Source organism: Mustela erminea, chromosome 9 (genome assembly GCF_009829155.1).
Source record: "Mustela erminea isolate mMusErm1 chromosome 9, mMusErm1.Pri, whole genome shotgun sequence".
Classification (NCBI taxonomy): Eukaryota; Metazoa; Chordata; class Mammalia; order Carnivora; family Mustelidae; genus Mustela; species Mustela erminea.
Genome location: NC_045622.1, coordinates 107310609 through 107323162, shown reverse-complemented (window position 1 = coordinate 107323162; position 12554 = coordinate 107310609). Strand labels below are relative to the sequence as shown.

The 12554-nt window shown below is 58.1% G+C and overlaps 1 protein-coding gene across 3 annotated transcripts; it reads left to right on the top strand.

Moving 5' to 3' along the window:
* Positions 1–4812: 4812 nt before the first annotated feature.
* SLC25A45 (solute carrier family 25 member 45) lies at positions 4813–10633 on the top strand. Of its 3 annotated transcripts, none has more exons than XM_032357286.1 (6): positions 4813–4909; positions 5889–5932; positions 6142–6213; positions 6506–6691; positions 8921–9179; positions 9329–10633. In XM_032357286.1, exons 1-6 carry the CDS (start codon positions 4873–4875, stop codon positions 9595–9597), a joined length of 867 nt encoding a protein of 288 aa, XP_032213177.1. In that variant the 5' UTR covers positions 4813–4872; the 3' UTR covers positions 9598–10633. The 3 variants fall into 3 exon arrangements, with proteins under 3 accessions (XP_032213177.1, XP_032213175.1, XP_032213176.1); XM_032357284.1 differs by lacking the exon at positions 4813–4909 and adding an exon at positions 5382–5516; XM_032357285.1 differs by lacking the exons at positions 4813–4909; positions 5889–5932 and having other exon boundaries at positions 5962–6213.
* The last annotated feature ends 1921 nt before the right edge of the window (positions 10634–12554 follow it).

Sequence of the window (12554 nt, the reverse complement as noted above, 5' to 3'; positions counted from 1 at the left end):
GGAAATCGAGAACGGGGACTCACTCGCGTGTGGTTTGGGGCCGGTCCCCTCACCTGTGAAAGGGAGATGCTTCCTGGGTATTGTCGGGGATCCCCCTCGTTCCGGCTAGTGGGTAGAGGTGACTCAGGCAGCAGCCGTACTGCAGCGCCCCTGGGCCATGACGGGCGATGGACTCTTTGCTGGGGTCAGAAGACTGGGTGCCTGGCCGGGCTCAGCCTGGACAAGCCCCTTCTCCGGGCCCCAGTTTCCTATCCTGTAAAAGGTAGAAGTTGAACTCAACGACCGCCAGTGACTCTCGAATTATATGCTAGAAACTCAGGCCAAGCACACTTGATTTTCCAAGGAGCAGTCACATTAGTCCTCTCTATCTTAGTCTGGAGACCTTGATCTGTTCCCAGGCTGGAAAGAGACAGACAGGAAAACCACCTATTCCAAGGTCAGGTCACCACCATGTCCTGGCAACACCAGCATGTGTACGTGCTGCTTCCACCCCTGCTCCCTTTCTCTTGCAGCTGACTTGTTTGTGCCTCATTATTCTCCTGTGTGCTGTGGGGAAGAGGCATGTACGCCTGATGTGTAGATATCAGGGAGAAAAACAGGTCCGTGGGGCACCTTCCTGAGCCAGAAGAACCAGAAGTCATTCTAGCCACAACAATGGGCTGGATGACCAGGGATGGGGGTGCATAGCAAAAGGGGGAGTGGGCTCACCCTGTCCTCTTTCCCCAGCATTGGAAGGCAGCCCCATATCCTAACCCAGCCCGTTTCCTTAGTATAAACAGCTCTTTCCCTGCCCTCCAGGATCCACGCTACCCCACACTTGAACCCACTGCAACATGTCTTCCTTGCCTGAACTAAGGACTCAAGAAAGTTCGATGTGAGCTGGAGAGAAGAGTGAGCAATAATCAGCATCTCCTCCAGGGGGCGCTTGGGGGGCTCAGCCGGTTAAGTGCCTGCCTTTGGCTCAGGTCATGATCCCAGAGTCCTGGGATCAGCCCCACATTGGGCTCCCTGCTCAGGGTGGAGGGAGTCTGCTTCTCTCTCTCCCTTGCAGATCCCTGGGCTTGTGTGCCCACCCCCCACTCTCTCTCTTTCTCTCTCTCAAAAAAAAAAAAAAAAAAAAAGAACATACAAGCATCTCTTTCCAGGTTCTAAGCTCTGAGACCCTCAGACCAGGATACGATGGCTTGGTGGGCTCCCTTACCCAGCCATATCACAGTGGGAGCACAGTTCAGTGTCACTGAGTGCTTACTGGGTGTGGGGTCTGGGCTAGGGCAGGAAGTGAGGCACTGCCTTGCCCTCAGCAAGCTCAATTATGGTTTAATTAGAGGTAGAGAGGAGGAAGAAGTAAGCCCAGGAGAGATGCATATTTCTTTTCTTTAAGTAATTTCTTTTATTTATTTTTTATTTTATTTATTTTTTTAAAAAAGATTTTATTTGTTTATTTGACACAGAGAGAGAGAGAGAGAGTTGCGGGAACTGTGGGAGCGTGGTGAGGACCCCAGGGAAGCCTGGGGCAGTCAGAGCACAGCAGGCGAGGCTGGAAGATGGGGTGGCACCTGGGGGCAGGGGTTTGTGTGTGGTGGGTTTGACAGGTGATGAGGAGTTTTGGGGGGTTGTGAGCTAGAGTGGGATGAGGTCAGAGCTCTGCCCGGCCAGGCAGAAGACGGGCCTGGTCAGAAGCAGGAAAAGATCCGCCCCCACCCCCCCCACCAAGGGCCACAGAAGCAATTGCCCACTTGGGAGAGAGCGACCAGCAGAATGAGGACAGCAGCCCAGCCCTCGGCAAGGAAGGGCACTGGGGCAGCCCAAGGAGTCCCGGGCAGCTCTAGGTGGAGGACATCAGAGATGAGCCCTGCTTCCTAAAACCCGTCTACCCGTGAGGAAGTAGCGGTGAGTGGGTTCTACTTTGGCCACAGCGGGAAAGCAGAAGGGTGAGTGGGACTGGTCCTTGGGTATCTGACAGGGAACAAAGAGTTGCATGATCTGGAGAGGCAGGTAGGGATACTGTTAGGACTTCACATTCTTTGGGGCCCTTTGGAGATGGGGCGAGAGAAGTGGAGACCCAGGGCGGGCTGGGGGGCTGCCCACTAATGCTGTTCCCCGCCCCTCACCGTCTACGCCTTCATTCTTGTGCCAAATATGTATTAAGCACCTGTCCTCTGCTACGTGCTGTGCTGAGCCTTCGGGATAACATCAGTGAACAACAGCCAGAGGTCCCAGCCCAGACAGACAACAAGTCAACTCCTTGTTGCATCAGACAGTCACGGGCGCTGTGGAAGCAGGAAGAGGAAGAGCCAGGGCGGCGGCGCCAGGAGCGTCTGAGTCCGGGCTAGACCAGGCCCCCAGGGAGAGGGCACAGCCGGTGCCAAAGGCCTGGAGGCAGGAGCCTGTTGGATGAAGAGAAGGAGGCCCGGGAGGCTGGGACAGAGGAACCAGGGCACGGCCAGAGATGAGGTCGAAGGACTGTGGAGCTGAGGCGTCCTAGAGCCTGAAGGACTTCCGTTTTCAGTCTGAGCAGGAAGGGACCCTTGCAAGGTATGGAGCAAAGCGCAGACACGGTCTGACTTCAATTTCAGCTGAATCCCTTTGGCTGCTAGGTGGAGAACAGACTGGAAGTGGGCAGGGGAGGAGGCGGGGAGGCCAGGCAGGAGACGAAGCGGAGGCCTTGCTGGCTTTGGGGCAGGGCGCTAGCAGAGGAGGAAGAGAGGAATGGAGGGATTTGGGTCCTGCTTTGAAGGCAGTATTAACCCAGTTTCCTTATGGGATCGTGGGGAGGTGTGAGACAGAGGGAGGAGGCAAGGGGGACTCCAAAATTTGGCGCCCACATTTGGAGACTTCACGGATTTCGATGGGTGGTGACGCCTGCGCCTTGGATCTGTGTGCCCTGAAAAGAGGACCCCGCCCCGGCCCCGCTTCTCAGCAGACCTACGAATAGGATCTGACAATATCCCGTGGCCGGGGATGTGAACAATACGTTACATCAGCACCCCCCACCCTGTAAAGTCTGTTCATGTCAGACACTCATGCTCGGCAGCGACCTCAGCACTTGGGTTGTCCATGTCCCCGGGTCTGCCCTGAAGCTCCGCCCTCTGCCCTGACCCACACCGTGTGCATCCACATCCATCCGTGTCCTACCTCCAAGTCCGCGGGACTGCCGCTGGGCTCCCTCGCCCTGCTGCCCAGGAATAACTGAAATGTCATGGAGCCGTGATCCTGAACGTGACCACCACCACCCCACCCCTGCCCCACCCTGGAAGCCCCCCTTGGATGACCTCCAGAGCATCCCAAAGGACGCGGGAGACAGAGCCTCAGGAAGCACGGGCCTTGCCACAGATCAGCCGAGACGGGAACTCCAGTCTGGATGACATGGAAGCCTCTGCCCCCCGCCCTTAGGCAGAGAGAGAGGGTGGGAGCAGGAAAAATAAAGGTACCAGGCACGGTGGGAAACACAAGGCATGAGCCATCATCTGATTGGTAAAGAGAGGCAACAAATTTTTAAGTGATGTAAAATATCACTTTCAAAACAATAGCGAGGGGCACCTGGGTGACTCAGTGGGTGAAGCCTCTGCCTTCGGCTCAGGTCATAATCTCAGGGTCCTGGGATCGAGTGCTGCGTTGGGCTCTCTGCTCAGCAGGGAGCCTGCTTTCCCCCCTCTCTCTGTCTGCCTCTCTGCCTACTTGTCATCTCTCTCTCTTTGTCAAATAAATAAATAAATAAATAAAATCTTAACAACAACAAAAAAATAACATGGGGCGCCTGGGTGGCTCAATGGGTGAAGCCTCTGCCTTCAGCTCAGGTCATGATCCCAGGGTCCTGGGATCGAACCCTGAATCAGGCTCTCTGCTTAGTGGAGAGCCTGCTTCCTCCTCTCTCTCACTGCCTGCCTCTCTGCCTACTTGTGATCTCTGTCTGTCAAATAAATAAATAAAATCTTTAAAAAAAAATTAAAAAAACAAAAACAAAAACAGCGAGGAGTGAGCATGTTTAAGCAGACCCAGCTTGTAAGAAGCCGGCGGGGGAGCGGAATCCGAAGCGTGCTAGAACGTGCTTGGTGTACTGGCCGCAGGGAGGGTTGGAAGGAAGGAAACAGAGAGGAGGAGAGACGGATGCAGGCCTCCCTGCGTGTCACTTTAGATTGTCGTCCAAAGAAAAATGGGCTTTCATAACCCCAGCGCTGAGACACCAGCCACCCTTGATAACCCCCGAATCCCCAGCTTGCCCCCTGGGAGGAAGGCCTGGAGAAGAGAAGTCTGTGCACGAGAGAGGCTGTGTATGACTCACACAAGGGAGCCGGGGAAGCTGCACACCCCCCTGGGAGAAGGTAGGGCTTCAGGCTAGGGAGTCACTCCTCTCTGGGTTGTGCCCACCCTGTCCGCTCTGGGGTTCCCAGGGCACTGGGACCGAGCTGGGCCTGCCCCATGGTGGCCCTGCTACATCTTTGCCGGCCTGGTCACCAGTCCCAGGGGGTTGGGCTAGCCAGGCCAGACTGGACAGGCAGGGCCTTGCCCTGGACAGGCTCATTAAAGCCTTGCGGGCTGGGGCAGCCCTGGAGGTGGGGCGTGGCTGCCTCGCCTGGTCCCGCAGCAAGGCTGCAAGGCCATCGTGCGCCGGCAGGGGGCGGGCCACCCGCCACGATCCCTGCTCTGAGGTTTCACACTTCGCACAGGCCTTCTCCACCGTCAGGGCCACCCAAGGTGGCTTCCTCCCCTCCCGGTGTGGAGGTCTGGGCACTGGGCCACCGCTCACCCTCCCGGCCGAGTTAAACATTAGTGGGATGTTATCGGGCGGGCGACGGGGAGGGAGATCAGGGACGGCCAGACGCTCCCTAGTGTCTCCTGTCTGGAGCCACCGGTTCCCGCCCCTGCCAGACAATGCCCGTGGAGGAGTTTGTGGCCGGATGGATCTCTGGTGAGACGTTTTTCTTCTTTCTGCTACGTGCCCCCCTAGAGGTCTGTCACTGCCAGGGGACATAGAAGGAACAGAGACCAAAGTCTTGGTGGCTTTGGAGCCAGGGGACCAGCTCCCAGAGCCTCCTGGCAGCTGCCTCGGGGGCGCGGGGAAGAAGGTGCAGGTCTCTAAGCTACGCGGCCCTCACCTCCAGGGCCACGGTCAGCCCTCTCCCAGACACACCTGCAGACCTTCACCGAGAACCCCACTCTCTAGGCCCACCCTGTGGGGCTCAGAAAGGAATTTCACCTTGGACCCCTGCAGCTGTCCTGCCTTCCCCTCTGGGCCTCTGCCCTAGTTTCCGGCGCCAAGGCCAGCTGTGTCGAGGGCCCAGCCCGGCTTCTGGGTGTCCCTCAGCAGAAAGAGAGGGACATTCCGAACCTGCCTCCGGGGGCTGTGACCTCACCCAAGAATCCAGGGCCAGCATCTGCTCTGGGGGGCAAGATCGGAATGTGGGGAGGTGGCCTGGGGGCTGGGCTCTCCTCCCCGGGGAGGGGCAGCAAGACGCCGTTGGGCCCCCAGCTCCGTACTGCGAGTCTGAACCAAGGCCCCGTACTCTGCAGCAGGCGTGAGTGAGAAAGGGATCAGGCTGGCAGGGACGTGGGAGCCCTGGAGAATCTGTCCCAGGGCCCCACAAGAGAATCTGTCCCAGGGCCCCACAGTTAGATAAGCAAGCAGGACAGTCAGTGCTGGACACTGTGAGGACACAGCGTCTGTGGCGGGCTCCTCCCTTCTGCCTGGGTGTCCTCTGGGAACAGCATTGTCCCCTGGTCCCCACACCTCCCTAGCCCAGAGCTTGGCGTGGAGGAGGAGGCAAGGCGGCCTGCACGAGATCTTTGGAGGCGGGCCGGAAGGCCTGGCCCCATCTTCTCCTGCCTGAGCTCCCCTCTCCTCGGCCAGGTGCAAGGGGTCCCCCTCATAGCATCTTCTTATCATGCAGGAGCTCTGGGCTTGGTCCTGGGACACCCTTTTGACACGGTAAAGGTGAGTCGGTCGAGGGGAGGCAGCTCAGGAATGAAGGCTGTCACCGGAACCAGATGTCACCATGCCTCGAGAGCAGGGCCCGGCTGATGGGCAGATTTCCTATCAGTCCTGCGCGGCTGGTATCCTGCTGGGCAGAGCGGGAGGAGCCGGAGGCTGGAGCCATCCCTGCCCATCCGTCCTGGGCTGCCTGCTCTGTCCTCCTCACGCAGGTGCGGCTGCAGACCCAGACCACATACCGGGGCATCTTCGACTGCGTGGTTAAGACTTACCGCCATGAGTCGGTGGGTGTCTCGCTTCTCTGGGGCTTCGGCAGGGGGAGGTCTCTGGGTGGTCGGCAGCAGCTTTCTTCTCCCCCAGTGGGGCTCTGCCCCTGAAAGAGAGGAGACCAAAGCTGGGGGTTCCCGGGAGCTGGCTGTGCCCCAAGACTGTCCCCAGCCTCAGCCAGCCTCAGTTTCCCTTCGGCAGGACTCAGGACTGGTTTCTGGCCAGAGGGGACCTTGTCAGAGTGAGAAGGGCAAAGAGGGAGCCCCCCTTCCCCCAACTTGGCCCTAAGGTCGCCTTGTCTTTCTACAGCTTCTGGGTTTTTTCAAGGGAATGAGCTTCCCCATTGCAAGCATAGCCGTGGTCAACTCCGTGCTGTTCGGGGTCTACAGCAACACGCTGCTGGCGCTCACAGCGACTTCCCACCAGGAGCGGCGGACCCAGCCTCCCAGCTACGTGCATGTCTTCCTCGCTGGCTGCACGGGAGGCTTCATGCAGGTGAGAGGGAGGGGAGGGGGCACGTACACACAGGTGCTTGCAAGCACGCACACGCACGTGTGAGCGCACACACACGTACCTCCAGAGCGGTCTGCCGGGCTCAGTGCTGTGGGAAGACCTCTCTCCCGGGGGATCCATTGCCCTGGAGAACTGATAGTCTTGACAGAGCCCCGAGCCCAGCTCCTCTAGTGTTGGCGTGGTCCTGGCAGCCCTCCAGCCCATGCCCTGCTCAGCCCTTTTGCCTGAAGCTTCAACAAGGCCCCAGTCCATAGATCTCGCTGGGAGAGGCCTGGGTATTAATCATTAAAGAGCTCCCATCATTTAGTTTTGGTCTTTGTTCTCAGCATTTAAGGATTGGGCTTTCGATTGGTGGGGTGGAGGAAAGAGGGGCCTCCAGACACGGGGGCACGGGCAGCTGATTGCGGGGTGTGAGCATAGAGGCAGAGGGACCTGTGCGTGACTCTACCCCACACCCCAGCCTGAGGCGCCTGAGGTCACCATCTATTCGGCACCTGCCCTCATGCCCCTAACACACTTTCTGGGGCAGAGACCAAGGACAAAGGACAGAATTAGGTGGCTCACGCCAGTGAATTAATGATTCATGAGATAGCCGCAGGTCCTGGCTTTACTTCTGTCCTTTCTTGTGCGGAGCACATGCCTGCATATTTCCCAAGCCCTGAGACCAGCACGCCACCAAAACAAGGAAGAGAAGTGAGACTCCACGCTAGCGGCTGACCCAGCCAGGCCCAGCTCCTAAGTCGCCCTCCTCTCCAGCTCTTGCAAAGCCGAGCGGATAGCAGAACTGGGGACTGTAGGCTCATGGATGGGGACCGGGTTCAAGGTCCAACAGGAACCCGTTTGCCATCAAGCCCATGGATTCAGCTTCCCAGGGTCTTGGAGTAGAAACTAGATTTTAGTGTGGCCTGGGATGGGGAGCAGAGGGGCCCTAACCTGCCCCTACTCACTGCCCTACCTTTGGCTCAGCCACTTCTGCACCATCAGGAGCCCAGGACTCAGGGGCATATCCCCTGGAGAAACCCTGAGCTTGGCATTGCCCACAGGCTCTGAAAGGATGACATCAGGGTCCCACCTTAGAGGGAGGGAGCCCAGTCTACCTTCCTGCACGGGAGGAAGTAACAAAGTCGGTCTGCCATTGTCCGAACATCGCTGCCAGAGCCGGCTTCCAGGGCTAAGGAACTAAGCTCACGTACTTTCCACAAACGAAACAAAACCCACAGAAACCCCTCATGACATGCTAACTTTAACCTGACCTCAGATCTCATCTGGACTCTTTTTATTTTTATTTTTTTTAAATTTTTAAAAAGAATTTTATTTATTTATTTGACACAGAGAGAGAGAGATCACAAGTAGGCAGAGCAGCAGGCAGAGAGAGAGGGGGAGGCAGGCTCCCCGCTAAGCAGAGAGCCCGATGCTGGACTTGATCCCAGGACCCTGAAACCATGACCTGAACCGAAGGCAGAGGCTTTAACCCACTGAGCCACCCAGGCACCTCTCATCTGGACTTTAACAGCTGACCTTGACCTACTGCATCCTTGACCCTCACATTAGCCCCCGGCCCCAGCTTCCCTCCATATCCACCCAGAAGTGCTAACAGTGCCCCAAATGTTTGTTCCTTCTGCCTCTGCCGGGTGATGAGAGTCCTAGGACCCACAGAACCCACCATCGCCCAGCTTCTGTTTGGACCCTAGTGGTTGGGGGTTTGCAGGAGGCAGGAAAGACTGGCCCAACGCTTGACCCCCTCCGGGGCCTCTGAGAGGTGTCCCGCGGGAAGTACGGGGAGGAAGAATCTAGGAATTGATTCTTCAGGCCGGAAGTGACCTCCTTTAGTCTGGGGAGGGGTCAGACCTGTCTCAGGGACCCAGACTGAATGCTTCCTTCAGACTCCATCACTGCAGGTGCCAGCTACCTCCCCACCCCCCCAGCTTTGGGGAGGCTAGAAGCCTCCCCCTGTTCTTGGAGAAACAATCCAGGATTGTCTCTGAGCATGTGCCAGGCAAGTTCGGTGCCGTTGTCCGAGGAGATGGCAGTGCCGCCGGCTGTCCGGGACCAATACTAAGGGTGGCGCCCGGCCTGTGCCCAGCCCTGCCGGCAGCGGGAGTGGCGAGTCCGATGGGCAGATGCGGCCCTACTCTGCCCACCACCATCCTCTTGTTAGGATCCTCCTCGCTCGGAGCCCCACCCAGGCTCTCGGTGCTTCCTTTCCTCCAGGTCTACTGCTTGGCCCCTTTTGACCTCATCAAAGTCCGGCTACAAAACCAGACAGAGCCGAGGGCGCGGCCAGGCAGCCCCCCGCCCCGGTACCGGGGTCCCGTGCACTGCGCAGTCTCCATCTGCCAGGAGGAGGGGCCCCGGGGCCTCTTCCGGGGAGCCTGGGCCCTGATGCTGAGGGACACCCCGACATTGGGCATCTATTTTGTCACCTACGAGTGGCTTTGCCGCCAGTCCACACCAGAAGGACAGAGCCCCAGTAAGTGGACTGCGTGAGTGGGAGGCGGACATAGGGGAGTGGGGGAGGGGTGCTGGCCTTGGCCGTGGAGGATGGGGAGGAACCCCAGGGACTGGGTGGGGGGTCTCTTCTCCTTGGTCTGACACCCACCTGGGCTTCCTCTGCCCCAGGCTCAGCCTCGGTGTTGGTGGCAGGGGGCTTCGCAGGCATCGTCTCCTGGGCGGTGGCCACCCCCTTGGACGTGATCAAGTCCCGGATGCAGATGGCGGGGCTGAAGCACAGGGTGTACCGGGGGGTGCTGGACTGCATGGCGAGCAGTGTCCGGCAGGAAGGCCTGGGGGTCTTCTTCCGGGGGCTGACGATCAACAGCGCCCGCGCCTTTCCTGTCAACGCTGTCACCTTCCTCAGCTACGAGTACCTCCTGCGCTGGTGGGGCTGAGCGTGGCCACGTAGTGTCCCCAGCTCCCCCGCCAGATCCCCGCCCCACCGCCCAGATGCGGGGTCACGGGGAGCGCACCCGCTTGCTTCTCCAATTGGAGAGGCCGGGCCTTTCCTGATGGGCAGGCAGCGGCGGAGGGCCGGGCCTCGGGCTCCTGGACTCCGGACCCCAGGGCTGGCTTCAGGCTCCCAGCACCACTTGCCTTGGCTCCTGTGCTCCCCAGGGCTGTGAAACACTCTCAGTGGCCCCTGGTGTCGGTGACATTTGGCCCGACCTGAGACTTCACCCCTCAGAGAGCTCCCAGAACCGGCTCTCCTGGGCGCTAATGACCCCCTGGATTCCAGCACCGCATCCTCACCCATCCCCCACCTGCTCCCCCAAGCTGGAGAGCAGCCTTCTCTCCCCTGCTGGTCCAGAACCCTTCAGTGGCTCCCTTGGCCTGTGGGGAAAAGCCCCACCTCCTGGGCCCTCTCCTCCCTGGAGGCTTGGGTGGCCCTTGATCCCTCCTGGCCAGCAGAGGGCAGCACACCCCTTGGCTAAGCCCGCTCCTTGGCCCAGGCAGAGCACTGTCTGCCAGAGTCCTCCCTGACAGGCAAGGGAGTTCCCCGTCGCTCCCCACTGGCTGTGGGGTTTTCGTATCACCCCCTACCCCCTCCTTTATTCCCCAACCCTCGCCCTGCCCCCCCCATCCCTCCCACATCCCACCACATGCCTCTATCACAGCCCCCGGGTTTCTGATTCGCTGCTCAACTTGGCCCCATGACACAGGGAGCTCCTAGAGATCAGGGGTCAGACTTCGGATCTGTTCCCCCACTCCGGCCACCACACCTGCTTCCTTCATCCTGACCCCCCATCTTAGGTTTTGCCTGCATGGCCCCTCTCGGAGTGGTCCCAGAAGTCAGGAACCACTCCTCCCGGGGTGTCTCCCGTCTCCTCATTGATGGCGTTTATTTTCTTTACTTGTCTCAATTGCTAAGCGACAATGACAAGAAAGTTTGCTTGAATGGCAATAAAGCTGAGCAGAGTTTGTACCCACTAATGTCTCGATCTGGTCTGAGATCCACCCGGGCCCACCTTATGGTGACTTGAATGCCCAGAATTCTTGCCATTGACTGGGGGCTCCCTCTCCAAACCATCACAATAGGGGCACCTGGCTGGCTCTTTCAGTGGAATGTGAGACTGGTGATCTTGAGGTTGTAAGTTTGAGCCCCACACTGCGAGCAGAGATTACTTAAAAAAAAAAACACAAAAAAAACCCACAACAAAACCCATCACCATATTATCACAGTTCACAACATTATAACAATCATCACAGTCTCAGCTCAGAGACAGTGTTTAACTTCTCCGAGGTCACACAGCCAGAATGCCTCACACCCCGCCTGGGCACATCCGAGCCTCCAGCCCCAGAGCCCAGTTACTTGGCTGCTCTGTGCTTCCTGGGGCCTGAGACGGTCACCCACCAAAGTTCAAGCTCACTGGGGCTTGGCTTAATGGCATTAGGTCTCCTTCACTGAATCCTGGGCTGCGGATGGCGGGTGGCCCCCCAACTGCCCCCCACCCCTACCTTCCTCTGCTGTCACAGTGTAGCCTCAGGGCTCGAGGCCCGGGGGCCATCTCCACTTCCTCACCTCCCCCAGAGCTCAGCGGGCCCGTGCTTGGACTTTGGCTCGAGAAATGTGTAACATGTGCAAACTGCTCGTCTCTTGGCTTCGAGGAGATGCCTCACTCTTGGCCCAAAGTGTTGACCCTCGAAAGCCCCACTGGGGAGGCAGGAGGCACCCCATTGGCCAGGAGCCTGGGTGCCGGGGAGCACGGTCTTTTACACATGTTAAAGTTTAAGAAATGGCGTCTAGGTGCTCCTGCCGGCCGATACGTGCTGCCCTTCCGAGCTGAGGGAGTCATCAGTTCAGCAGACATGAGCTGAACTCCCAGCGCCGGAGGCCTCCCCTCCTGCCCGCACTCAGGGAGCCTGTGCTTCTGGGATGGAAAAATAGGGTCTGTCTCAGCCACTCACTGCCCTTTCTGTGCCTTAGTTTCCCCTGATGTCGGGTCAGTCTGTGAGCCCCAGTGGCTGTCCAGCTCCGCCGCGGGGCCAGGCCTTTGGGGCTGGATGCGGCAGTGGTAGTCCGACAGTTGTTGGGGCCGTGGGGCAGGGGGCAGTGGGTGCCTGGGAAATGGGCTTATAATGGGCAGGAAGGGAGCAGGCGGTCAGGGTGGTCCTCTGTAGCTTGTCATGCATCATGTTACCAGTCAGCAAGAGAATAACAGTTTAAAAATCCTTTTTTGATTTGGTTTTAGTTAAATCCTTTTTGGGGGTAGTAACTACGCCTGTGAGACTGTCTCTGTACTGTCCGTTTTCCCTATCTGGTTTTTTCTAGAAGTGTCTCTGGGGGCTGTAGCTCCCTCCTCTAGCTTCTCACTCACAACCAGAGAGAAGGCAGGCCTCCCGTTGGGCCGTTCCTTCCGCTGCCAGGTCGAGGGTGATGACGGACAAGGGACAATGGTGTCTAGCCCAGTGGCTAGAACAGAGCTGAGATTAGCGAGAAAGCAACTCACTCCTCTTTCAGAGACCCAGGAAGGGGCACAAGAGTGTTAGAAAGGTGGGTGGAGGGGCGCCTGGGTGGCTCAGTGGGTTAAGCCTCTGCCTTAAGCTCAGGTCATGATCTCAGGGTCCTGGGACCAAGCCCAGCATCGGGCTCGCTCCTTGGCGGGAAGCCTGCTTCCCCCACTCTCTCTGCCTGCCTCTCTGCCTACTTGTGATCTCTCTGTTAAATAAATAAAATCTTAAAAAAAAAAAAAAAAAAAAAAGAAAGGAGGGTGGCAAGACAAGGATCAGGCAGGAAATGAACAAGCATTTTCTTTCTTTCTTTTTTTTTTTTTTTTTAAACTAGGCTCCACACCCAGCATGGAGCCCAGTTCGGGGCTTGAACTCACAACCCTGAGATCAAGACCTGAGT